Source organism: Alosa alosa, chromosome 5 (genome assembly GCF_017589495.1).
Source record: "Alosa alosa isolate M-15738 ecotype Scorff River chromosome 5, AALO_Geno_1.1, whole genome shotgun sequence".
NCBI lineage: Eukaryota > Metazoa > Chordata > Actinopteri > Clupeiformes > Clupeidae > Alosa > Alosa alosa.
Genome location: NC_063193.1, coordinates 32,220,859 through 32,247,835, shown reverse-complemented (window position 1 = coordinate 32,247,835; position 26,977 = coordinate 32,220,859). Strand labels below are relative to the sequence as shown.

At 44.4% G+C, this 26,977-nt stretch overlaps 4 protein-coding genes across 7 annotated transcripts in view; 3 read left to right on the top strand and 1 right to left on the bottom strand.

Moving 5' to 3' along the window:
* Nucleotides 1-966: 966 nt before the first annotated feature.
* Nucleotides 967-4,819, bottom strand: nkx6.3 (NK6 homeobox 3). Its single transcript, XM_048244274.1, has 3 exons — nt 4,410-4,819; nt 1,808-1,973; nt 967-1,269 (listed from the first exon to the last, which is right to left on the bottom strand). Exons 1-3 carry the CDS (start codon nt 4,817-4,819, stop codon nt 1,042-1,044), a joined length of 804 nt encoding a protein of 267 aa, XP_048100231.1. The 3' UTR covers nt 967-1,041.
* A 1,986-nt stretch (nt 4,820-6,805) lies between these two features.
* On the top strand, nt 6,806-9,217 carry tmem127 (transmembrane protein 127). Its single transcript, XM_048243722.1, has 3 exons — nt 6,806-7,697; nt 7,891-8,055; nt 8,609-9,217. Exons 1-3 carry the CDS (start codon nt 7,460-7,462, stop codon nt 8,917-8,919), a joined length of 714 nt encoding a protein of 237 aa, XP_048099679.1. The 5' UTR covers nt 6,806-7,459; the 3' UTR covers nt 8,920-9,217.
* A 2,455-nt stretch (nt 9,218-11,672) lies between these two features.
* LOC125294751 (coiled-coil domain-containing protein 74A) lies at nt 11,673-18,807 on the top strand. 4 transcript variants are annotated; one of them, XM_048243728.1, is made up of 8 exons: nt 11,673-11,753; nt 12,304-12,587; nt 12,736-12,783; nt 12,892-12,994; nt 13,159-13,336; nt 13,623-13,726; nt 17,940-17,993; nt 18,602-18,807. In XM_048243728.1, exons 2-8 carry the CDS (start codon nt 12,464-12,466, stop codon nt 18,735-18,737), a joined length of 747 nt encoding a protein of 248 aa, XP_048099685.1. In that variant the 5' UTR covers nt 11,673-11,753; nt 12,304-12,463; the 3' UTR covers nt 18,738-18,807. The 4 variants fall into 4 exon arrangements, with proteins under 4 accessions (XP_048099685.1, XP_048099686.1, XP_048099681.1 ...); XM_048243729.1 differs by having other exon boundaries at nt 11,680-11,765; XM_048243724.1 differs by lacking the exon at nt 11,673-11,753 and adding an exon at nt 11,756-11,844.
* Nucleotides 18,808-23,733: 4,926 nt separating this feature from the next.
* gatd3l (glutamine amidotransferase class 1 domain containing 3, like) overlaps nt 23,734-26,977 on the top strand; it is an 8,683-nt gene continuing 5,439 nt past the window's right edge. The window contains exon 1 of the mRNA XM_048243949.1: nt 23,734-24,288. Within this exon, the coding sequence (XP_048099906.1) occupies nt 24,172-24,288 (117 nt within the window). The 5' untranslated portion in view covers nt 23,734-24,171. The remainder of the gene's footprint in view (nt 24,289-26,977) is intronic.

Genomic DNA, 26,977 nt, shown 5'->3' with positions numbered 1-26,977 from the left:
GGTGGGGCAGGATAATGAATCCCAGTGGACCGTCGCCTCACTCTCTCTCTTTTTCTATTCTCTTTCTCCCTGTCTTTCTCCCCCTCCCCCTCCCTCTCTCTCTCTCTCTCTCTCTAGTGGACCCTAGTTCAATCGACTGCCTTCCTGACCAGCAGATTGCATCCAGTTTAACCTTTGACCTGTTCCCTCCCTCTGTAAGGGGCGCAGCGTGTGGGACTCGTGTGTGTGTGTGTGTGTGTGTGTGTGTGTTTGGGGGGGGGGGGGTTGTGTCAGTGAGTGCTGGCTGAGGTTTAGTTTGATGATCTGTATTGATTAGAGAGGTCAGTTTCTCCTCCTGGTTTGATGATCTGTATTGATCGGCGAGGTCTGTTTTCTCTTCTTGGGCGCAAGCGTAAATCTGCGCTACATGACACTTGTCAGACTCCACAACACACACACACACACAGTTCTCACAGCAACAGTAGCCAGGGCAGATTTAATGCAGAATAATCCTTTATTTTACAGCCTCAACCCAGTCGATCGCTTCAGCGGCGACTGACCGGTCAGAGACAACATGATAAACACACGTAGCGGCCAGGGTGGGCCCTGTCCCTCTGCGAACGGAAACTCTTTCGGAGTTGCCGCGTCTGCAGGCCAATAAATAATCTAGCAGAGCTTTGGTCACTATTTACACACAAGGACATACAAGTGAGTGGACATGACATCATTCTGTGTGGAGGAGAGTGACATTATTCTGTGTATAAGAATTGACAAATGTTTATAATCAACTGAAACCGCCTTTACTGACAAGAAGAGACTTTTCCAAAATGGCCAGTTTATTTAGGTCAACAGTCGCATTCTGTTTAGATTTGAATATCAGTATTGACACCAGTTTCCTTATCACCTTTATCTGTGTATGTGCGTGTGTATCTGTATATCTGTGTGTGTGTGTGTGTTTGTGTGTGTGTGTGTCTGTATTTATGTGTGTGTGTGTGTGTGTGTGTGTGTGTGTGTGTGTGTGTGTGTGTGTGTGTGTGTGTGTGTGTGTGTTGGTTGTCAGTGTCAGATGTGAGGGCCCAATCTGAGAACAGAGAAAGCGCGGCGATGTTTGCGCAGAAGCTGTCGGATTTTCTCGTCGTCCGAGTCGGGGTCCAGGGGCTTGTTGTACTCCTCGTCCTCCACCTCGTTGTCGGACGCGTCGCCAGCCCCATCCCCCCGCGCCGCCTGCGTTGAGCTGGGCTCCAAAGCACTCTTCTTACGCCACTTAGTGCGCCGGTTCTGGAACCACACCTGGACGGGACACGAGACACGAGACACGAGACACGAGGGAGGGGGGTGGGGGGAGGAGGTATGAGAGAGGACAAGCAGGACACATTTTTAGAAATGTTTGAGATTGTCTGGTGTTCAAATGGAGATCAAAATAATGAGAAAAATAAGAAGGCATAGGCTTGGGAGTTGTCATTTTTATGTGTGCATGAAGTTATATAATATTACATATTACATATCGTCCAACTGTTCTGAATCTCATGGATCCTGATTTCTATGCCTTTCTGTGTGTGTGTGTGTGTGTGTGTGTGTGTGTGTGTGTGTGTGTGTAAATGTAAATGTATGATCTTGTACATGTGTGTGTGTGTAAATGTAAATGTACTGTATGATCTTGTATGTGTGTGTATGTGTGTGTGTGTGTGTGTTTGTGTGTGTGTGAAAATGTAAATGTATGATCTTGTATGTGTGTGTGTGTGTGTGTGTGTTTGTGTGTGTGTGAAAATGTAAATGTATGATCTTGTACGTGTGTGTGTGTGTGTGTTTGTGTTCTCTCCTCCCTCACCTTGACCTGTGACTCGGTCATGCCCAGTGAGTAGGCCAGCCTGGCTCTCTCTGGTCCTGCCAGGTACTTGGTCTGCTCAAAGGTCTTCTCCAGGGCGAAGATCTGGTGCCCACTGAAGGTCGGCCGCGTGTGTTTCTTCCTGCCCACCACCTCGCCCATGGGTCCACTGTCTGCAGGGAACACACACACACGCAACATTTAACACGTAACACCGCAGGGTAACAAAACACACACACACACACACACACACACAACACTTAACACCTCATGGGATCTTTGAGAACACTCTTGGCACTGGTAATGTAAAATATCTTATATTGGATGAGATTTAACACAGTAACACATTTAACATTAAGAAAATGTAACACTGGATGGAATTATTGAAGAAATGTCACACTTGACACACACCGCTTCCCCAGGTGTCGGCTATCAGGCGACACACTCGAGAGACGACACACTCAACCCTAACACTGCATCGCAGACAAAACTCAACAGTAACACCACATAGGATAACTGAATAAATAACATTTAATTCCAGATAATTTACCTACGCGTGAATATTAAGAAAATAATGAATCTGAAATCACTAGAGGAAGCCACATGTATCCGCAATAAGAATTTTGAGATGCTGCAGAATAACGTGTCACAAACGGCACATAAACTGGTGATATAAATATATTTCAGTCTCCATATATTATTGATTTCTTATCATGACCTACAGTTACTGAAATTAGCAAACAATTCCGTTCACCTATACCAATACATTTATTTTTATCTAAAACATATTTTACAAATACCATAACAGTACTCTATTATAAAACACTTGATGTTTTTAGGCCTCCACTATATTTTTCCACATTATTTGTAAGCAATCATTTCATTTAATTTCATTTGGCTTAATGTTCTGGTGTTCACATTTCATTTTTTTTTATCCAGTTCTAACCAACTGCCATTACTTGAGACTGTTCAAGAAAGGAAAATCTTCTAGATAACTTTACCTGAACCTACTTGACATCTCCTATAAAATATAACTGCCCTTTATATCCTTATAACAATATCTGCCAAACATAAAATCATTAAACATATAAATCTAATCTTGTAAAGATATACTTATATACTGTTATAAGATAAGCTCTAAAATCATATCTTGTAAGAGCTCTGTAGAGCCATGTTTGAGCTCAAATGTGTGAACATTAATAGGAAATATTTTCAATGAAACATAAGATCCCAGATCTAAAATCTATAATCGTATTTTGTGTTCAGGCAATTATTTAGGCTATATATGTTCAGCCTGTTATTGCAGAAGATTATGAGTGAGCCTAATCTACATTCAAAATAAATATCACTATTATTCTCAAGTATTATTATTATTATTATTATTATTATTATTATTATTATTATTATTATCAACAACAAAAAGGTTATCCCGGCGCTCAGGTCTTGAGACTAGAGAGTAGGCGTAATTTTCAGAGAGAAACTAAACAAACACACTGTATGCCAAACAGGAGTGCCCATAAGTGCTAAATGACTTGGAGATAAAAGACAAAGGATGGGGGAATTAAGCTGAGCTCATTACATGTGTCTGAAAGCTGATAATGCCAAATTCATTAGACCATGAGCATGTGCATGTCAGCTACATGGTAATGCTAAAGTAATTAGTGGTCAATAAGATGTGATAAGATAAGATATAGGGAATGTTTTATTCATTCAAATTTGACTGTGACAACAGCACCGTCCTGTGCGTGCAGACAAGCACACACACAAAAGTAAAGAGAAAAGAAATATGTCACATCCATTACCAGCCATATGGCTAATAGGTTCTATATGAGAGTTCTATAGTTCCATATGGCTAATAGGTTCTATATGAGAGTTCTATAGTTCTATGGCCAGACATACATTTGCGTGCATCACAAATATGATAAGGCTAAAAAAGTGATGGCGTACACCTGGAATATGAAGCATTGATAGTGTGTGTCAGGACCATCACCATGTTAAAATAGTTAGCCCTGATGGTGTGTGTGCTATGAATAGTTTGTGTTGATGGTGGTGTATATTATAAATAGTTAGCACTGATAGTATGTGTGCTATGAATAGTTTGTGTTGATGGTGATGTATATTATAAATAGTTAGCACTGATAGTATGTGAGCTATGAATAGTTTGTGTTGATGGTGGTGTATATTATAAATAGTTAGCACTGATATTGTGTGTGCTATGAATAGTTTGTGCTGATGGTGGTGCATGTTATAAATAGTAAGCACTGATGGTGTGTGTGTGTCATTAATAGTAAGCGCTGATGGTGTGTGTCAAAAATAGTTTGTGTTGATGGTGTGCGTGATAAGTATGTAGTTAGTTAGAGTTAATTATGTGATGGTGTATATCAAAGTATAGTTAGTGTTGATGGTGTGTGTGTCAGAGTGTTGTGGTGTGGTATGATAATTAACACTAACTATACTTTGATACACACCATCACATAATTAACTCTAACTAATGGTGTGTGTGTCACAGTGTCAATGGTGTGTGTCATAGTTAGATAGTGTTAGTTAGTGTTGATGGTGTGTGTGTCAGAGTGTTGATGGTGTGTGTGTGTGTAATATGATGAACTCACTGCTGCTGCAGGACTGCCGGCCACCTCTGCACTCGTACGCCGTGTCTGTCCAGCAGCTCCCATTCCGACTCTTCATCATCGGGCACTCGGGGGCCTTGGCATAGCTGCCCAGTGCCGGACTGTAGTCCCTGTTGTAGTACATGCTCGGGGCGGACATGGTGGCCCCGAACCCCCCCATGGCGGGGTATCCCGAGAGCAAGGGGGCACCGGGGGCGCCCATCATGGAACGGCTGAGGATGTCGCTGATGCCATGAGGGGTGCCTGCGGGCATCTGCGCCCCGAGCCCCGCGTTGAGCTTGTAGAAGGAGTTGGGCACGGAGTACTGGCACACGGGCGCCTTGATGTCCGAGGAGAACTGGCCGAGGCCGCCGTTGAAGAGGAAGGACCCCGGCAGAGAGGGGTCCATGGACAGAGACTCCTCCGACTCCAGATTGACAGGCAGTACGGTTCGCTTTAGTAGAAAAATAAAAAGTCTAAATAGACTTTGAAATAATAAACTCTTTAGTCCAATAGTAGCGTCACTCCTGTAGCTTGTTGTTATTGTCCGATTGTGAGACGTCTCTGGGAACAGATCCTCCAGTGAACTCTCCTGGTCTGGTGTCCAGGCCCTTCGCCCATAAAATGCCCCGCTGCTCCGGGGCTGGTGCCAGCAGTCGCAGGCTCCTCAGGAGATCTCCAACAGGCCTGAGATCAGCTAGAGGCTCAGGTTGAGCGTGTGTCGAGGCTCAGATGCCGTGTATATATGTGTGTGTGTGTGTGTGTGTGTGTGTGTGTGTATGTGAGCGTCTCACCTGGTCTGGCCCATACCGGGGGAACTCCCAGAGTCAACAGTGGAGTGTCCGGCACCTTTGACACACACACACAGTCTTGCAGCCTCTAGCGGAGACGAATGCCCACTGGCAAGTTCCCAGTCCCCGGGTCATAAATAAGAATGCGCTCAAGTTGAGGTGACACCCTCGAGATAAAGATGGGGCCCATTAGAATGCCTTCTCCCATTGGCCAGCAGAGCTGCCTCCGCTTGCAATATCACTGGTTGGCGTGGAGGCCGAAAGCTTGCTTGATTGGACAGTGACAGATTAATAGTTTTTTGAAAAGGTAGAGAGGGAATAAGTTGCTTTTTGATCGTCTGGCTACTGCAGTGCTGCTGCTCACTGAAGCATTAAGGGGCGAGGCAGAGAGAGAGAGAGAGAAATGAGAGAGAGAGAGAATGAAAGAGAGAGAGGGAGGGACAAGGGGAAAGAGAGGAGAGACAGATGAGAAATGGAGAGAGAGGGGCTCAGAAAGGGAAAAAATAAAGTAAAAATCCTGGAGAAAAAAGACACGTTTAGAGAAGGAGAGGGGTTAAAGATAGTACAACAGAACAGGAGAGAGACCTCGACAGGACTCTGTTGTGCGCATGATGAAGTGATCAGTGATATCTGAGCAGCTTTCCATCTGAATATTAGTCTGATATGGTCTGTGACGTCTGCGAACAGCACTCCATGTCTGGATATCAGCCTGACAGCCTCACATGCCACAGATTACCTTAGTAGCCTGAATAACTTATCAATAACTTATTATAATACACTTTGATAGTGTTGATATACATATTAATAGTGTTGGCCAACATCTATACAGGCCCTTGTGTGAATGTGTGGCCAGTGTGACTGTAGGGATTTTGTTAATGATTGATAAGGACTGATAATGATTAATGACGATGATGAGGGGAGGGATTTGTTTCCTCCCCCCTCTTTGTCAGAGTGCGGCCGCTCTGTGATGTCACAGGTCACATGTCTGTGGTGCTTTTGCTGCCTAATCATCTGAACTCATGAGGTGAGATGTGAGATTTGAAATGAGTTCAGCTACAATATGTTGGTCATCCAGGCCCCTGTCAGCCCCTGTAGTACCATTGTATGAGCAGAGGGGGGCAGAAGAGCAACATGGACTTTTTAAATAAAACAAATACGAAGTCATTTTCTTCAACCCAATAAAATACAAATTACAAAGTACTATTTTGTAACATGTATCATAAATACTGCCCATCCCTGGTCATGAGTTAGAGTTTGCCATTTAGTTACAGGTGGAGAAAACAGAGAGAGGTTATTCGCTGGTAGGCCTATATACTATACTGTCGTCAGCGGCCCTATAAACATGCCTTAGGTTACAAGCTGTTACCGCTGAAAAGTTGAGGTCCAACAGACACTTCATCATCTGAAGGCACCATAGAAGGAAGTCCAAATGAAGATTGCGGGATGGTTTATTGAGGGATTCGTAGGCCTATCTGAACTTCAGACTGGCAGACGTGTTTTTGGAGGATGCGCTACAGACCCACAACAGCAGGTGGCAGTAAAGAACAAGGAAGTAGTCGAAACATTTCCATTGTCGGGTTATTATATAACGAGAAAGAGGAGGGGAGGAAGGGGAAATGATTGTACAAAGCTCACGAAGACCGTAGGCTTTGTTTTGTTTTTAGCCACAGGCCAAAATGGCCAGAATTTTCTTTTAGTTAGTCCTCGGTTTTAACGCGGGTTGGAAAAGGGGTTGAAATATAGCGTGTTGTCGTGAGTTATCTCTGTTTCAATCCAGTAAAATAAGCGCACAACGTCTGGTGCTATTTCTCTTCTTTGACACAGCTCGCTCGTCGGAAAGTGGCTTGGCCTGTGACGTTCTCTTCGGTAAAAGGAAGTTAGCGCTAGGTAAATACATTAGCAAGCGTTAGGGGTTTTCTTTTGTTTTGCTGTGTGATTTCATAATCTTTTTCGTATAACCTTTGTCGACGAATAAAGAATGAATCTTTTCTTAAATTAAATCCGAATAAAATACGGTCGATTTAATCAAATTAAAGGCGTTTAACTGACTAGCCTTCATGTACTGGTAGCTGCTTATCGACCCAGCCAGCCAGTTCCTTTGTTAGATTTTAGAAACTGAAATTGTTTTACCGTTGAATTATTTTAATCAGTAATTTGAAGTGGCAGTAACGCTTCTTCGGAACGTGAAACGTGGCCTCCGTTTCCGTGAACTGAAGTTAGCATATCAAGTACTGTAGCTAGTTTATTCTCGCCCGATCATGTATGCACCTCCGGGACCTGCAGTCCCCGGAAACCGGCGTAGGCGAGCCGGCACAGCGCTGCCCAAGCAGCCGGAGCGCAGCCTGGCCTCGGCCCTCCCAGGGGCTCTCTCCATCACGGCCCTCTGCACGGCACTGGCCGAGCCCGCGTGGCTCCGGGTCCACGGAGGAAACTGCCCGAGACAGGAGCTCGGAGTGGCAGACGTACTGGGATACATTGACCCCAAGCTCCTGGAAGGTTGGTCTGAAGACAGCTTGTCATTTTGGTAGCTTTCTGGCTAGTTTGAAGCTACTTGTACATGCAAATTGAGTGTCAGTCAAACAGAGAAGAGCGGTTTGTGTGAGTGTAGGCTGTAAACATCAACAGGTACAATAAAAATGTCCTCCCACTGTTACTGTTGGTTTCACCCTGCGCCTCTGCTCCTCGGCAGACTACTGTTTTAACTCCCAGACCATCCTGCTGCTACGGGTCATCGCGGCTTTCTGCTTCCTGGGGATCCTGTGCAGTCTGACGGCTTTTCTGCTGGACGTGTTTGGACCCAAACACCCGGCGCTAAAGATTACCCGTAGATACGCCTTCGCCCACATCCTCACAGGTAAGCCTCTATCAGGGCACCAACAACAGCTACACCGGTCATAGGGAAGTTAGTGTTGTCAACGGAGTAGTGCATTGTCACAGGTTAGCCTCAGTCATCAAACAGCTACACCTTTTTATAGGTGAAAAAGGGCAGTTGGTTTTATTAAAAGAGCAGTGCTTTCTGTTGCCAACAATGCAAAGTGTAATTTCATACTGGGGTGTAGCATTAAAAACCATCAGAACCAAATGCATATATATTTTTTGTTTGTCAGATGAGGATTAGCGATACATTTAAGAATATCAATGCTGTTGATGATATAGTTGATACGCTCTGTTGACAGAAATGTGGTTTAGACACCACCACCACTAACAGCTGCAGCGACAAATGGCCCTGACAGTGCCAATGCGTTCTCAGCTCTCAGTGGGGTCTTAAACCCCCAGCAGTTACTAATGCCTGTCCCTGTCTCTGTGTGTGTGTGCGTGTGCGTGTGTTTGCTTGTGTGTGTGTGCCTGCGCGTGCGTGCATGCGTGCGTGTGTGTGCACGTGTGTGTGTGTGCACGTGCTCCCTCAGTCCTGCAGTGTGCCACGGTGATTGGGTTTTGCTACTGGGCGTCGGAGCTGATCCTGGCCCTGCAGCAGCAGCACAAGAAGTACCACGGCTCGCTGATCTACGTGACGTTCGCCATCAGCTTCTACCTGGTGGCGGGGGCAGGCGGCGCCTCCATCCTGGCCACTGCCGCCAACTTGCTGCGCCACTACCCCAGCGAGGAGGAGGAGCAGGCCCTGGAGCTGCTCGCCCAGATGGAGGATGGCACAGACGCCTTCCCCGCCGACTACGACATCGCCAACCAGTTCCAGCCACCGCCTGCCTACACACCGTAGCAGGAGGGGTTCGCCACGCACCCCCCACACCCCACTCCCGCCTACGCACCGAGCACCCCCACAGCAGGGGACAGCATCCTACCCCCCGCCCACGCACCAAACCCCCCCGTAACTGGGCTGAGCACCGCACCGCTCCGCAGAGTACCCTCCTCTCCCTCAGCCCAGACGCCCCTCACGCTCCGGAGACACCACTGTTTGCCTCGCTATCAGCAGAACGCAGAACCTCAGACACTCGGGCGGCCCAGGATCTGATCGCCACCCACCCCCCCGCCCCACGCGTCCACGTCCCCTGACCCCCTGCCCTCTCGCCCCCCCCCAATGCGTCCACGCTGAGCCCTGCCCTCTCGCCCCCCCCCCCACGCGTCCACGCCGAGCCCTGCCCTCTCGCCCCCCCCCCACGCGTCCACGCCGAGCCCTGCCCTGACCCGACTGCCTCCAGCACACACACTCTCCGCAGCGGGCCGCAGCTCGGCTGCTGGTGCTTCGATTGCATGTAACCGGCTGTCCGTCGGGGCCAGCGCAGGACCGCTCGTTGTGTCCGCACCACCATGTGATGTTTTCTCGCAGTAGTTTGCACGTGCGTGTGGCTGTCCCCACCGGGGTCCCTCAGAGTGTTTTGACATGGTCTGGCACGCTTGGTCTTGCCCTAGTGTAACACCTCGTCCTGTTAAATGCGTTACTGGTGGCATTTTGAGTCGTGTGAATATCAGTCCACCACTCTGCTTTCGTTTAAACCACAGCAGAACCTGTGCCAACGCGGCGCCTCTGTCTCGCCCTCCAGCGCAATAATACTGGATCTCTAAACATGGTGCATACTGTAGTTACTGGCAGCCCCATGATCCGTAACATTTCAGTGTAAGGCACTTTAAACTGGAGTCGCAGAGGTCAGCAGGGATCTCCGAGACCACCAGACTCCAGGTCCGCTCTGACACGGAGCTGGCACAGAGTGGGCATATATCTCGGACAGCTCGGGCACAGATTGTGTCAGTGTCAGATATAATCCGTAGCAGGGTTATTATAGTTAACAAAAATCAAGATTAAAACTAAAAATCAGTGAATGCTGTCAGTAAAAACATTTTCACTGATAGTTTCAGTGAAAACAGTATTTTGTTAACTGAAATAAACTGAAATAAAGCTCTCAAACTAGTTAGTTCTTCAGAATAAATCTAAAAAGGATCCTCTCGGAAGAGGTGTTTCTGGAACGTCTTTCTGGATTGTTTCTCTGCTTCATGAAGACGTCTTGATATAATGTACACCAACCCTGCATATCGGCCCTTCTTCTTCGAGGTTCCTGCTGATTTTCATTCCTTTGTGCCCCCACCCTAACCTGACCTAGCCACCCAATGTCAGCAAGCTTGCCTCTGCACTTGAATAACACTCTCACTTATTTGCCATGTGTCTTTTTATTTCCTCTTCATAAAACTTCCTAAAACATTTCTTGCTTTTTATTTTTCCCACACTTTAATACGAGTCCTGAGCAGCCCCTCTGTATCCAAAAAGTCACGTAAGCAGAATCTAAATCCAAGGTCCCCTTTTAAAGTTTAGGCTATAATTATTAATATTATTATTTATTGAAGAGCTGAAGATCAACTGTGCTCTAAGATGGGCATGCATTTTTTTTTTTTTTTTTTTTTTTTTTTAAACTTCCTCTTGGCTAATTAGCTCACCATGTGCTTGGCTTGCTTTGGTCTGAGTGAAGAAATGTTGGCCTAGAAATGGTGGTGTTCATGCCATGTGCTCCGACTGGTCCTTCCACACCGCCAGGAGAGGACTCTAGGACCTGGGACTAATCATGGACACTCCACCAAAGGTCTTGCCATATGACACCGGTATCCCAGATCTGCCATCATGTTTTGGACATAGTTATATTTTCACCCTCTTTTGTTTCTTTATCTTTAGGCCTAATTGTCTGTAACTGTGTGGGTGTGTTGATAATCGTATATGAGCATCCTGGGGGTACTCCTAGGAGAGTGTGGAAGATTCATTTGGCTGTGTGTGTGTGTGTGTGACAGGAGAGAGTGTGGAGGGAGGGAGAGAGAGACAGACTGCTTCCTGTTTGATTTTTGCTGTGCTACCTTTTGTGGGGACAGTGTGGTTCTGGCCATGCACTGTTGAGCGGGACGAGAGGGTCAGGACACCGAGATTGGGAGAACCTGATTGTAATCTTTTACTGTTGAATTTTTACATGCAATGTTTTCTGAAAAGGTGATTTGTGTTGGTTTATACTGTTTTTGTTTTGTGTGTGTTAATTTTGGTATTGTAGCTTCATTTTAATAATCTGTTTTAAGAGGTGAAGTAAAATCTAAACTGATGTGTTGCCTGTCGTGTGCTTGTTTTCTTTCAACTGTCATATCCAGCATGAGCGCATTCAGAAAAATCTACTTCTGTAATTAGAGTAGAGTCTGAAGGGGTCAGATGCAAAACCAGTTAAGTCCATTTGTGATGAATTTACAGAAATAGATTTATGTATTTGTATTATTATTATTTATTATCAGTCATGCTGTTGTAGGGTTGTGATTTTATGTATATGAATTTAATGAAAACAACCTAACAGTAGTTTAATAGAAATTACCTGGGGTGGATATTAATGTTTTTTGCACATTTGTGAGGGTGGCCTTTACTGTTTTTCCTCTGAAATCTTCATATTCTTTTGTTACAGGAAATCAGAGGAAACAATGTAACCTCTATGAATGTAACAATGTAAGGGAATCCACAGTGCATGTTGTAATGTGGCTCTGTTGTCATGGTAACGCATGAAACAGCAGTGGTGTGCATGTATCAGGAAGTAGGATTCAGAATTAGCTGGTCGACGGAGGCAGTAACGGCAGAGAGAAGTGCATAATTAAGTATTCTTTATTTGTCTTTTTGCTATGCCTTTAATGACCCATACTAGGGCTACACTGACTTATGGAGAATGGCCATAAGGTATTACAGCCTTCTCGGCCGCTAATGCAACTAACCTTAACTAGCCTGTTAGCTTGCCTAGCTAGCTGACATTAAACCTGATAAACGCTGCTGTTGTGTAGCTATGGCTATACTTGCTAAGTTACCAACTTTAAAAATTGTATTATGCGCCAATTTGGCATATCTTGGTCCGCTGTCTATAGCTATGATAAATCAGTTATCGATATAAAGTTAGTTGTCTGAAACAGACAACAGTTTTGAAAGCATTTCAGCAATGAATCTTTGAAAGGGAATTGTTTAATTGTCCTTTTTTGGAAAATGTATTCATCATAGACAGAGACCAGCATGATCCATGATAAGTTGCAAGTGTAGCCTATGTGTCAGCGTTGACGGTAGTCCTCTGGAAAAGTCGGTATTAAGGTAACACAGGCCTTGTTAATAAAGATGAATAGATGTTAAATAATACAACATGTCTACCAGCAATCTACCACCTCTACGAAACCTTCCGAACTGGTCTCGCGTCGGTACCTTGGACAAGACCCGATCCCTGCGACTGTTCCATAGAGACCGCACCCCCAATGCTCCGCTTCCGGACAGTCCTGTTACCGTTAAAGCACCAGCATTCCCCTCGGCCCCTAGCATGGACTCTGATGTGAGCAGAATCGCGTTGCTGGAGAAAGATGTCAGCTTCTTACAACAGCAGCACAGAGAGACGCTGGGAAAGCTACACCAGGAGATTGATTCACTAAAACGGGAAAATAAAGGTTTGAATCCTTTGCAGTGATGAGAGAGTCCTCCGTATGGGTGTGCATATTACATCTGCCACAATAATAAATGTTGTATAAATAAATGCAGTAAATGTGTAGGCTGCATTTACGGCAGATCATGTTTTAAATAATTTTATTCTTACAGAATTACAGTATAAACTGATCATGGAAAGTCATCACCTGCCCAAACAAGGTATGCACACTGTTGATCTCAATTCTAAATAGTTCCATGTAAAGCTTGATGTTCAGGCACCATTAGAGCAGCTCGTCACTAGTGGTTTCTCTACATGATTTTCTGCAGAGAGTCTTCACTCAGCCTCCTACGCTCGGCAAGCCAGCAGTGGGAGTGAACACGACTCCTCTCAGTGTCCTGACGTGCCCTCTGCGTTCTACCGATCCCATGGGTAACAGAACACTCACATCACATGGAGTACATGTCACACGATGAAGATGACGATGATGATGAAGGATGTTTCTTTCTTTCACTGTCTTAACCGGCCTGTGCACAGGACAACTTGCATGCAACTATTTTTTTCTCGTCTTTTACCCCCTCCTCTACTCACTCCAGGTCGGATAGCGCCTCGACCTCAGCTGCTGACCCTGACGCTGGGATTGGCCCTGTGGTCTCTCTCCAGCCCCTGCGTGTCCAGAGCGGGCCATCGGAGCTGCCGCACGCCCCCAGCCTCCCCGAGTGTGAGCACGTCATTCAGCAGCTCTGCCACGCCAACCAGCTGCAGGCCCAGGAGGTACGGCTCAGGGTTCCGCTCTCTTCAGGGTTCTGCTGCCCTCTGGGTTCCTCTCCCTCTGGATTTTGCCCTGCTCAGGGTTCATATCTGCTATCAGGGTTTTGCTCCCCGTAGGGTTCTGTTCCCCTCAGGGTTCTTATCCATTCAGGGTTCTGCTCCACTCAGGGTTCCTCTCTGCTCAGGGTTCTTATCCATTCAGGGTTCTTCTTCACTCGGGTCAGTTGCCCCTCCCGGGTCAGTTGTTGTGGTGTTCTGAGCCGCCTCTGCGTCTGTCTGCTCCTTCCAGCTGCTGCAGCTGAGGGCCATCCTGAAGGACATGGTCCAGAGCAGGAGGAGGGTGTCTGCTGAAGGCGTGTCCCAAACAAAGGCCTACCTCTCCGACTGCCCAAGGTACCAATCACTACCACTATGGTCCCACTGTATCCTAACCCCAACTGTAAACGTGCCGAAACTCCTTTAGTTTTGGTGGTGAAAACAGAGATTCAGCTTTAAGACATATGCTCAACAAGGCCACTACATAGCAAACGGCTACTCTAGTTTACCAACCATGACGTCATCATTAGCTCTAAATAGCGTCTAGTTTACCAACCATGACGTCACCATTAGCTCTAAATAGCGTCTAGTTTACCAACCATGACGTCACCATTAGCTCTACATAGCAAACGGCTACTCTAACCATGACGTCATCATTAGCTCTACATAGCAAACAGCTACTCTAGTTTACCAACCATGACGTCACCATTAGCTCTACATAGAAAACGCCTACTCTAGTTTACCAACCATGACGTCATCATTAACTCTACATAGAAAACGGCTACTCTAGTTTACCAACCATGACGTCACCATGACGTCACCATTAGTTCTACATAGCAAACGGCTACTCTAACCATGACGTCATCATTAGCTCTACATAGAAAACGCCTACTCTAGTTTACCAACCATGACGTCACTATTAGCTCTACATAGAAAACGGCTACTCTAGTAGAAGGATTGAGACTCTAAAAGTCTCAATCCTTATTCTTCTGGATTTAAGTGCGGCATTTGACACCATTGATCATAGCATCCTAATTCACTTTTGGCGTGGGTGGGTCTCTCTGATAATGCTCTAAACTGGTTTCAAACCTACATTACTGGCAGAGATTTTATATCAGTCTAGGAGATCATGTATCTGAAAACATGACTTGCCTTTTGGTGTGGCCCAGGGAGCTGCCTTGGTCCCCTGCTATTTTCTATATATGCTTCCATTGGGAAACGCCATAAGTCAGCATAATGTAAACTTCCACAGCTACGCAGATGATACCCAATTGTATCTTTCTGTGGAGCCAACTAACCTAGATGGCCTTTGCTCCCTCACTGCATGCCTAACCTCCATTAATCAGTGGATGAGCAAAAAACTTTTGAAACTAAATGATGACAAAACAGAGGTACTTCTGGTTGGACCAAAACTAAAGCGAGATATTATTCTTAGTAATCTGGGGAACTTGGCACACCAGGTCAAACCAAAAGTAACAAGCCTCGGTGTCATCTTAGATACAGAGTTAAGTTTTAAGCCCCATATCAGTAAAGTTACTCAGACAGCCTATTTCCACTTGAGAAACATTGCCAAAGTGCGGCCCTTTTTAACTCAACAAGATGCAGAAAAACTAATTCACGCCTTTATCACTAGCAGGTTAGACTACTGCAATGCACTTTTCACTGGTCTTCCCAAAAAACATCTAAAGAAATTGGCACTCATACAGAACTCTGCTGGCTAGACTTTTAACTAAGACTAAGAAGAGAGAACACATCACCCCTGTGTTGGCTGAACTGCACTGGCTCCCTATTTCCTATAGAATTGATTTTAAGGTTATGTTAATTACTTACAAAGCTCTGAATGGCATAGCACCTTCATATATCTCTGAGCTTTTAATATCTTATCAACCACAAAGGAAACTTAGATCATCCAATTCTAATCTTTTAATCGTTACCCAAAGTGCTCCACAAACAAAGTGGAGAAGCTGCGCATCCATTATGCCCCAAACTATGGAACACCCTGCCTCTGTACATCAAGCAGGCGAGTTCAGTAAATATTTTAAAAAGATCTGAAAACATACCTGTACAGGAAAGCTTTTAGTTAACTCATCTTATCTGTAGACTACATTTTCAGATTTTCTACATCTGCTACTATTGGAGGCAGCCAGCCAGCAGATGGGCTCCCCCCAATAAGTCAGGTTCTGCTCAAGGTTTCTTCCTGGAATATGGGAGTTTTTCCTTGCCACAGTTGCCATATGGCGTGCTTGTGGGGGTAAGAGGGTTAAGGCTGCCAGTCTTATGACGCCATTTTCTATATTTTTGATATGTTGCTGAGTATAACATAAACAGCAAAAAAAGTGATTGATAATGACTGACTGACTATTACTGTGTTACATGCTTCAAATGTAAAGCACTTTGAGCTGCATTCTGTGTATGAAAGGTGCTATACAAATAAAGCTTTATTATTATTATTATTATCTAGTTTACCAACCATGACATCATCATTAACTCTACATAGAAAACGCCTACTCTAGTTTACCAACCATGACGTCATCATTAACTCTACATAGAAAACGCCTACTCTAGTTTACCAACCATGACAGTAATAATAATAATAAGCTTTATTTGTATAGCACTTTTCATACACAGAATGCAGCTCAAAGTTCAAGCATGTAACACAATAATAGTCAGTCAGTCATTATCAATCACTTTTCTTCATTGCTGGGGCCGTTTATGATCCACTCAGCAACATATCAGAAATATGGAAAATAACATGTCATAAGACTTTTAGGCTTAACCCTTTACCCCCCACAAGCACGCCATATGGCAACTGTAGCAAGGAAAAACTCCCATATTCCAGGAAGAAACCTTGAGCAGAACCTGACTTAATAGGGGGAGCCCATCTGCTTCTGGCTGGCTGCGCCCTCCAATGGCAGCAGATGTAGAATAATCTGAAAAAGTAGTCTACAGGATAAGATGAGTTAACTAAAAGCTTTCCTGTACAGGTATGTTTTCAGATCTTTTTTAAAAATATAAAAAAAAAAATATATATATATTTTTTAAAAGTATTTAAAAAAAAAAAAATTAATAAATAATATGACGTCATCATTAACTCTACATAGAAAACGGCTACTCTAGTTTACCAACCGTGACGTCATCATTAGCTCTACATAGAAAACGGCTACTCTAGTTTACCAACCATGACGTCACCATTAGCTCTACATAGAAAACGGCTACTCTAGTTTACCAACCATGACGTCACCATGACATCACCATGACGTCACCATTAGCTCTTCATAGCAAACGGCTACTCTAGTTTACCAACCATGACGGCGAGTGCTCTGTCATGTGATGTTTTGGCATGCACTTTAGATTGATCATGTTTTATGTTTAACTAGTGCCCTGTGTTAACTGCTGAAGTTTCCATGGTTAAGGAAATAATAAGGATAAATAGATTATTTGAAAACTTCAGTGAGTCAGTGATATTACTGCAGTGGTTGATTGATTTTAAATAGCATGCAGTTGTATGCTAGATTACTCTAAATGTCTATTCTTGAATGTTCCGTCTAGTCTGTTGCACTATTCTAGAGTGTTCTGTTGTTGCATTATTCTATTCTAGACTGGTTGCACTATTCTAGTTTCCATCTAGTCTGTTGCATTATTCTAGAGTGTTCCGTCTAGTCTGTTGCACTGGTTGCACTATTCTAGAGTGTTCCGTCTAGTCTGTTGCACTGGTTGCACTATTCTAGAGTGTTCCGTCTAGTCTGTTGCATTATTCTAGAGTGTTCCATCTAGTCTGTTGCACTATTCTAGAGTGTTCCATCTAGTCTGTTGCACTATTCTAGAGTGTTCCATCTAGTCTGTTGCACTGGTTGCACTATTCTAGAGTGTTCCATCTAGTCTGTTGCACTGGTTGCACTATTCTAGAGTGTTCCGTCTAGTCTGTTGCACTGGTTGCACTATTCTAGAGTGTTCCATCTAGTCTGTTGCACTGGTTGCACTATTCTAGAGTGTTCCGTCTAGTCTGTTGCACTATTCTAGAGTGTTCCATCTAGTCTGTTGCACTATTCTAGAGTGTTCCGTCTAGTCTGTTGCACTATTCTAGAGTGTTCCATCTAGTCTGTTGCACTGGTTGCACTATTCTAGAGTGTTCCATCTAGTCTGTTGCACTGGTTGCACTATTCTAGAGTGTTCGCCTAGTCTGTTGCACTGGTTGCACTATTCTAGAGTGTTCCATCTAGTCTGTTGCACTGGTTGCACTATTCTAGAGTGTTCCGTCTAGTCTGTTGCACTATTCTAGAGTGTTCCGTCTAGTCTGTTGCACTGGTTGCACTATTCTAGAGTGTTCCATCTAGTCTGTTGCACTGGTTGCACTATTCTAGAGTGTTCCATCTAGTCTGTTGCACTGGTTGCACTATTCTAGAGTGTTCCATCTAGTCTGTTGCACTGGTTGCACTATTCTAGAGTGTTCCATCTAGTCTGTTGCACTATTCTAGAGTGTTCCATCTAGTCTGTTGCATTATTCTAGAGTGTTCCATCTAGTCTGTTGCACTCCTAGTGTGACTGGTGTTGATTTGCTTTGTTGTCCCAGGGAAGGATCAGAGAGGTTTCCAAAGATTGCTCAAAAGCCAGCAGCAAAAAGGCCGTAAGTAAGCCTGCAGCTAATTCTGTCTAATGTCCCGTAAGATGCAGCATCAATCGACAGATTAAACTCATAATACTTCACTTCCTAATGCACAGGCTCTTACCTCATATCTCATGCCTCATGCCTTCACATAACACATACAGAACTGCGCAAGACACAATATTATTACTAATTTGCTTACATCATAAAGTGTTTGCACAATCACCAAACTAATAACACATACAATAGATAAGCATACACTCTTAAAACAAATGTGTTGGAAACAACACAAAAAGATGTGTTATGTGTTATGTGTTGTTTTCAATGCAAGTTGTGTTATTTTCAACACATACTGTGAATACTCTTGAAACAAATAACAAAAGCAGTGTGTTGGAAACAACACAAACTGTGTTGTCCCTATCTGGACATAGAGATGTGTTAAAAACAACAAAGTTGTGTTGTTTTCAACACATTTATTTTAAGAGTGTACAGTATTTAAATATGATATGCCATGTGGTGTTGTATTGGTAGCAATAAATGTGTGTGTGTGTGTGTGTGTGTGTGTGTGTGTGTGTGTGTGTGTGTGTGTGTGTGTGTGTGTGCGTGCGTGTGTGCGTGCGTGTGTCCAGGGCTCAGGTCCAGACGAGTGTGGGAGAGAGGCTGGTGCTGCCCTCCATCAGACCGAGCTGCAACAACCTGACCGAGAGGGAGAGGAGAGCACAGGACATCCACAAGACTCGTGTCCGCAAGGCTGTCCACTCATGATCACACACACACACACACACACACACACACACACACACACACACACACACACACACACACACACACACACACACACACACACACACACAAACACACAAAGATGCCTACAGATACACTCACACACCAAGCACACATGCACATATACTAGCACACCAAGCCTACACACGCACGCACACGCGCACGCACACAAGCACTCGCTCAATGTCACCAGCCTACCAGAGAACCAGCAGAGGGTGTAAGCCATCTAAGAGTCCAGCCGGGTAATATCCTGCCCGTCTGCTCAGATCAGCTCAGACCTGACCAGACCTCTGGAGCAGCATCCCCTATGGGGCAAAATAAAGCAACACAGCCCTCACTCTCTGACCAGTCCTATGGGGCAAAATAAAGCAACACAGACCTCTCTCTCTGACCAGTCCTATGGGGCAAAATAAAGCAACACAGACCTCTCTCTCTGACCAGTCCTATGGGGCAAAATAAAGCAACACAGCCCTCACTCTCTGACCAGTCCTATGGGGCAAAATAAAGCAACACAGACCTCTCTCTCTGACCAGTCCTATGGGGCAAAATAAAGCAACACAGACCTCTCTCTCTGACCAGTCCTCTAGTTGCTCTCCATGCTCCTTCAGCAGCACTGCTGGAAACCTGGGACAAGACGAGCAGAACAAACACATTTGAGTTTTTCATGCTGCTTCTCTGAAAGACAGGTGCTGTGAGCAAGGACTACGGTGCACTGGTCTGCCAGGAGCTCCGAAGAGTGTCCAGTCTAGTCCCAGATTACACGGATTAATGGCCACTCCAAGATCGTTCAGATGATTTTCTTTGATGAAGTCGCTGTAGAAAAGTGGATGCTCTCCACTGGTGAATCTAAAAAGTGTGGCAGACTGCAGGGAGAGGTCTGAGATGCGAGATGCATGTGTGGGGTTCATCATTATACTACCAAAGGGAGGCAAGAGGGCCGTGGGTCCTAAGGATGTCCGATGACGGTTAAATCCTATCATTATTTGCACCAGAGAACAAATCAAATCTACACTTAAATCTTCCACAGTCCACACATATGCAGGGCTTACACACACTCAGGCACTTTGCTGCGATACATGCGTGTGTTGAGCCGGTTCACATTTGAAAATGAAAAATTGTATTATAACAATTTAATTAATTTCAGGGACAGAGATGTTCCTGCATTTAAATCATGGAGCAGTAAGGGAAAGTGCACAGAAGAGCTGCTAGTGTGACGCATTTGTGAAGTCATGTGTATTAGAATGAGCCCAACATGTTGCTGCGAAATGTGTTGCTCATGTATTATTTTATATTGACTGTTACAGTAGATATCACTGCACTGTCAAATAGTCCACATGCATAGTCCACAGATGACTGTGTCTTTAGCCTGACTTTATCTGAGTTCAGTGCTGATTCTTGCTAGTATGTTTTAGTTGTATGTTTTCAGGTTGATGTGAGCACCCTGTGTTGAGTCCATGTAGACATGAGCCTGATAATCTGGTGAGCCAAGCAGAGTGGAGGCTTTGCCAACATGGTCAAGCTGAGACTTTGACCTAACTGCCTATAAAAATCTGCATTTGCAAACACACCCCTCTCTTGGACGTGTGTGTGTGTGTGTAACACTATTTCTAAGTCTTTCCATCCCTGCTGCCAAAATCCCTAACCAGACTTGGACTAAGCTGTGTGGTCTCCCAAGCCTGACACTCTGTCAAGGACACCAGACACTGACTCTGAAAGGGACCGGCCCTGGTGTCCTACACTGACTCTGAGGTGACCGGGCCTGGTGTTCCACCACTGGTATGGCCGTCCGACTGAGCTCTCGTGCTAGCGCCACTGGCCACAGTAGAGACCTGTAACATACGGACTGAGGTCTGAAACTAAACTAAAGCTAATCTGGGTGAACCCAGGCGAACCTGTTAGCAAACCAGTCTGGAAATGTACGACTTCCAGGGGCATAGCCAGCCGTGAAAATAAATTGGTGCGTTGAACTCTTACCCCAACACTTCAGACGTGCAGCAAACGCATACTGGATCTCTTATAAATTAAGTTGTTTACTCAAGTACAAAGAAAATTACAGCCAATTGCATCCATATCTGTTGAACACTGTCACCATCAGGGCAGCCATTGTGAACGCACGCGATTGTTATTAGATCCTGGGTTTCTGGTGTGTCCGTTTGTGTGGCCATCAGTGGAATCCTTTCCATACTGACCAGCAGAGCACATTCAGGTTCATCTGGGTTCAGCCAGGCTAGTGGAAAGCAAAACATGGCATTAAATGATGATGACTCACTAAACACAGCGAGCATTATTTCATCTCGAGCATTTCATATTCACATGAACTCAGACTTAAATGGACACTTGTAGTGTTTGTGTGAACAAACATGATATCACAGGAAGTGACGGCTACGGCAGCAGACACTTGGCTCTGAGGCGCTCCGTGTGCGCTGGGCGGCTCTCACCCGTTGTTTAGCGGCCCGGAGTGTGAAGGTGGTGTGTTAGTGTGAGGCTTTGGCCAGGGGCCAGTGCAGGTCATACAGGATGCATGGCCTGGTTGCGGTCAGACTACACATAGTCTTACGGAATTAAAGAGCCAAATTAGGTAATGGGCTTTGCAGGGACACCTCACATTCAACAGAAAAAGAAGACTACAGAGATTTTTCCAAAAAAAAAAAAAAAAAATCAGTGAAGTTGGTCTGAATGTGTTTTTAAGTGGACACGTTTACTTTTTATTTGATGTTTGATTAAACTGGAGTCAAAAAAAAAAAGCAAAAATATGTTCACCAACTGAATGGTATATTTTATGGGCATCACTTTCTACATGTGTCTGTCATAACCCTGGCACTAACCCTAACTTGTCATGACAAAAACCGAATGACACTTGAAAGAAGCAAGTGTCAGAAGCGTTATGTCATAAACGTTTATGACTTTTTTTAAATAATGTTTATGACACGTTCATGACAGTGTCATGTCACTCCTATGTAGATACCTTTAAGTAAAGTGTAACCATTTTATGTCATTAAAAGTGCACAAACATTTAGTAGTGTATGGGGCACTTTTGTCACATTGTGCATATTTGTAAAATACTTAGCAAAGGATTCAAATCATAACTTAAAATCATATTACATACTGTAAGTCTCTTTGGACAAAAGTGTCAAATACCATTAACATAAACAGGTGAAATACTGCAAGCCCTTCAATCTCTCATCTATAAAAAAGCAAACTGGCGACCACTGAAATGAGCAGATATCAAACCCAGAGGGATACATCGATCCCTCATTTGACTTTGGCTCATGTGACTGTATTTAAGCTTAGTGGGTTTAAAGCTATGTATTTGGTATATTTTGTATAATATTTGCTCAGACAGCTTTTTTACTGTAACATATATTTTGGTGACGACAGTATGCAGATGTTTCTGACGTGTCAGAGGAGATTACGGTGTTTCTCCGGCGATTTGGTGCTTTTCTCAGATCAGAAGGAAAATTCTCATTTTCAACTTTTAGTTCAACCTCCACAACATTTAGTCATTTGTGCACATCATAGTAGCAATTTCTCCTTCCTCTGAACAAGTTGCTTTCATACAATTCTCTGCTGTTTTATACATTATCGTTTGCTTATGTCATGTTAGTCAAAATATATATAAGTATATATACTTTTTTGATCCCGTGAGGGAAATTTGGTCTCTGCATTTAACCTAATCGGTGAATTAGTGAAACACAAACAGCACACAGTGAGGTGAAGCACACACTAATCCCGGCGCAGTGAGCTGCCTGCTACAATGGCGGCACTCGGGGAGCAGTGAGGGGTTAGGTGCCTTGCTCAACGGCACTTCAGCCGCAGCCCACTGGTCGGGGCTCGAACCGGCAACCCTCCAGTTACAAGTCCAGAGTGCTAACCAGTGGGCCACGGCTGCCCCAAATGAAATACTTATGGATGCTGAATAGTCATTACCAATAAAACTAATAGTCTTCATTTCATTGCTTGAGTCATTCCAAACAAAATTGTTGAACTAGTTATCAAATTCTGTTTGCAAAGAGCATATACAGAAAAAATGTGAAATGTACGTATTCAGTGTCTTGTACTCACTTACTCCCCTAAGCAGTGTGTAACTTTACTGTAGTTTTCAAATGGCTGTACAAGTAGTGTATAGTGCTGTCTTGAGCATGTTCAGGTAGTGTCACCGAGTTCTGACCTTTTTTTGCATTGGAAAACACTGAGAGAATAAACTGTAAACTGTAATGAAAACATGACAAAGCCATTTGACTATCTTGACTATCATAAACAATGGTGTCAAGACTTCTCATTTTAATGACACTGGCAGTTTCATTGACATGAATACTTGCTTTTGAGGAATGTACTATCCATTTTGAGCAAGTGACGTGCTTTTGCAGGTTATCCACTAGGTTTTGCAGTTTGCACTAATTGTTTTGAGAAATGCACTAACTGCTGTGCAAATGTTAATAGTGATGTGAGAAAAGCACCAAAGCGACTGAGAAAAACTGTAAGAGAGCGGTCTATTAAATGAGCCACCTGCTGCAGAATTAAACATTGATTCCCTCAAACCTCTCTCTGGCCTGTGTAGTTGCCTGAGTAGTGGACTGTGGCCTGTGTAGTGGACTGTGTAGTGTGTAGTGGACTGTGTAGTGGATTGTGTAGTGGATTGTGTAGAGGACTGTGTAGTGGACTGTGTAGTGGACTGTGGCCTGTGTAGTGGACTGTGTAATGTGTAGTGGATTGTGTAGTGGCCTGTGTAGTGGACTGTGTAGTGGACTGTGGTCTGTGTAGTGGCCTGTGTAGTGGACTGTGTAGTGGTCTGTGTAGTGGACTAGAGAAACGGAGAGGCAGTTAGTGTAGCTGAGAGGTGGAGGGGTCAGACAGGACAAGAGAAGAAGAGGAAGAGAGAGAGAGATGAAGAGGGATAGAAAGAGACAGATTGAGAGAGACAGATAGAGGGAGAGATAGAGAGACAAAGAGAGAGTGAGAGAAAAAACAGATAGAGAGAGAGAGGGAGAGAGAAAGCGGCTGTGGCCGGTTCAGCAGACGTCTGGGCAGCGGGTAAGGTAGTTGAGAGGTGAGTAGATGTGGCTGGGCCAAAGGTCAGCTCAATGGGGCTGATGCCCACACTGGCCTAATGACTTTAAGGTAATTAGATGAGGGAGAGTGGCATTAGCCCAGGGTGGTATTATTAGAGAGGGAGAGAGAGAGAGAGTCAATGATGGGGCGAGGAAACGGATTCTTCAGACAAACAGCTTTTCCAAACGCAGCTTCTGAGAAGCAGGGCTTACGCGCTGACGCGATCGTCACGGTGACGGGGCCGCTATAAAGGCTGACCACGGGCACCCGGTGAGGGAGGTGACGCCTGCTGGACACCGTTGGGTTTTCTGTCCGTCACCTGTCTGCACCTGTCTGTTTCGAGAGCGAGAGGAGATCTCCGGCCATCATGCTGGCTTCACGAGCACTGCTGACCAAGAACACCGCCGGCGTCCTCAGCCGCCAGCCCGCGTGCCTGGCACACCAGGGAGACTGGGGCAACTGGGGCAACACCAATATTGCAGTGGTGAGTAGGGCAGCTGGGCCAACTGGGGCAACACCAATATTGCAGTGGTGAGTGGGGCAACTGGAACAACACCAATATTGCAGTGGTGAGCAGGGCAACTGGGGCAACACCAATATTGCAGTGGTGAGCAGGGCAGCTGGGGCAACACCAATATTGCAGTGGTGAGTGGGGCAACTGGAACAACACCTATGTGGCAGGGGCAACTTGGGCAGCTGCTGTGTAGCAGGGGTGGGTTGGGTGAAGGTAGGGATCTGGGGTGAGGGGTAAGTGGGGGCAAAAGCAAAGTGGCAGGGGTGAGTCAAGTCAAGTTTATTTATATAGCGCTTTTCATACACAGAGGCTATAAATTCAATGTGCTTTACATAGACAAAAGCAGATAAAAGCATAGAGGGGTATTAGTAAAAAAAATGTTTAAAAGGTAAAATATCATAAAAAAAAAGAAAACATAAAATGCACAAAGTAAAATTATTTAAAATAAAGAATAATTAAAAAGACAAAATAAAGGAGGTAGAATAACTTACAGGAAGATTTAGAATTTGTAACTCAGTGCAGTTAGCAGTTTGGTCTTAAGTCTAGATTTAAAACTGGTTACAGTTGGGGTCTTTTTAGGCCTTTTCACACAGAGATCCCACTAAATTTATGGAAGAGGAGACGCTTTTGCCTCTTTTTTGTGTCTGAAAGTGAGGTGAAAATTTGCCGGCCTGCTGATCTGTTCACATAATCGGCATTTTGGGGAGCCAGAAGGCAGGATCAGCTATAGAAATTAATATTCGTGAGGCCTTAACATGGCTGTAGAGTGATAGTCAGATATTAGCAGGTGTGGGATTTACAAAAAAAACCATGGCGGAGAACCGACTGCACTTTGGTTAGCTTGCATTTGCTTGGCTGTTGCTGTTAGAATGTTAAATTCTTGCGATAGATGTCTTCAGACAATAAAAAGTAATTTGGAAGGGAAATTGAAGAGAAGAGTTGCCCTTGCATTCGCCGTGATTTCCCTTTGAAAATCAGAGGTTCACAGGCTACTGTGGCCTTGGTCAGTGGCGTCATGAAATTGGTGTAAAAAAAACTTTGTGACTTAATTAAAACATACGTGATATAAGCAAAGTTCTCAACATAAAACATTGGAAGATGATTGGGTGTAAACTTTGTCAACGTTTAAAAAAACGTTCCATTCAGTCATAAATCATTTAAGCATAGGCCCAGTGCTCGTCGTGAAAAGAAAACAGCAGCTTAATATTTTTTCAGGTGTTTAACAGTAGGCCTAGGCGCACTGTTAGCAGTTATGCCATCCTGTCACTGTTTGGAACATCGCAGTTCGGGTTGATAAGATTCAGTTAATGTGAGTATGGATCGTCTCAAAGTTTGGGACAACCAAACAGCAGTGTAGGCAAAGCAAATCCTAATTGTTAGGTTCCCATAGCTGTCTCTTCTCTAGGCCTGGGCCTATCACAAATCCTACTTGTTAGGTTCCCAAGCCTGGGCCTATCACAAATTGGGTTTCGGTTTTCTCTAGGCCTCCTTCTCCTACTTGTTAGGTTCCCCATAGCGGTCTCTTCTCTAGTGAATCGGAAATCGCGACATGAGCTCATTTAAAGCAATGCATTTACATCATGTGAGCCAGAGTCGATATGGCCAGAGCTGCTGCTCTGTGTAGGTATTTCTGTCCCACCCAAATCTGCTGAACTACTTGCGGCAGTAGCCTATTATCACAGACATCACATGTATCACATGAAAGAGCTTTTTCTCAGCTTTTAAACGATGTTAGTGGTTAGTTGTTGTGGTAAACGGTTCATTGTGAAAAGTAACTTTAATTTAATCATATTTTTTTTTCGCCCGCCTCCCTACCCATTCATCTTGGTGGAATACTTCAACTTTACCTCAACACATGACAAACCATATATCAGAATAAACAGCAGACCTTACCGAACACAAAGGTGCCCTGTACAGCCATTCCAGAGTAATCCGGTTTTAAATTTGCAGCAATGTCTTTATGCATGTCTCCAACTTTGCGGTTCCTAATGTGTTTAAATTGTTCAATAGGTCTACATGATTTTATAACAGGCCAAATATTAAAACAAATGTTACAAATATCGCCTAGATATCTGTAAGCATTACAATAAGAGGATATACATATAGGGCAGACAGACGCCATGAGTTCATGCTTTGTTTTTTCGCTGGATTTTAGGATGGCCTATTATGGCAACTGATTGCATTCCAAGCTACAGTCAACTCTAGCAGGCATTGAATGACTGGAGACTTTGTGAATTTATAGATTGACATGATGTGCTGTCTGCTATTGCTGCTTTTGATCAGTTAGATTTTTTTGCAATCTCCTGTGGTGGGCTGGACATAGCATCGAAATGCCCGCCAGATTCCACTTTCCGCCTTGACCCATTCACACTGGTGCCGAAACGAAAAAAACTTCGCAAAATGTCTAGGGGCTTGGTAGTAAATTTGGCGAGCTGTTTGTGTCCCGCCTTCCGTCTATGTGAAAGGGACAGTCGTTCCGCGATTCTGGTACATAAAATAACGGCGATTTCGCCAGTGTGAAAGGGCCTTTTGATGTCTTCTGAAAGTTGGTTCCAGAGCTGAACTGCATAGCAGCTAAAAGCTGCTTCACCATGTTTAGTTGTAACAGTGTGAGAGTGGGGCAGAGTTAGGGATCAGTGTGAGAGTGGGGTGTGTGTGT

Excerpts from the sequence above, each read along its gene's own strand:
- nkx6.3 (XM_048244274.1), bottom strand. The coding sequence starts at position 4,819 with ATGGACCCCTCTCTGCCGGGGTCCTTCCTCTTCAACGGCGGCCTCGGC. Across the intron at positions 1,974-4,409 it reads CAGTCCTGCAGCAGCAGTGA|TGGACCCATGGGCGAGGTGG; the intron begins GTTCATCATATT and ends CCCTGCAGACAG. Across the intron at positions 1,270-1,807 it reads TGACCGAGTCACAGGTCAAG|GTGTGGTTCCAGAACCGGCG; the intron begins GTGAGGGAGGAG and ends TGTCCCGTCCAG.
- tmem127 (XM_048243722.1), top strand. The coding sequence starts at position 7,460 with ATGTATGCACCTCCGGGACCTGCAGTCCCCGGAAACCGGCGTAGGCGA. Across the intron at positions 7,698-7,890 it reads TGACCCCAAGCTCCTGGAAG|ACTACTGTTTTAACTCCCAG; the intron begins GTTGGTCTGAAG and ends GCTCCTCGGCAG. Across the intron at positions 8,056-8,608 it reads CTTCGCCCACATCCTCACAG|TCCTGCAGTGTGCCACGGTG; the intron begins GTAAGCCTCTAT and ends GTGCTCCCTCAG.
- LOC125294751 (XM_048243724.1), top strand. Across the intron at positions 12,995-13,158 it reads GCGTTCTACCGATCCCATGG|GTCGGATAGCGCCTCGACCT; the intron begins GTAACAGAACAC and ends TACTCACTCCAG. Across the intron at positions 13,337-13,622 it reads ACCAGCTGCAGGCCCAGGAG|CTGCTGCAGCTGAGGGCCAT; the intron begins GTACGGCTCAGG and ends TGCTCCTTCCAG.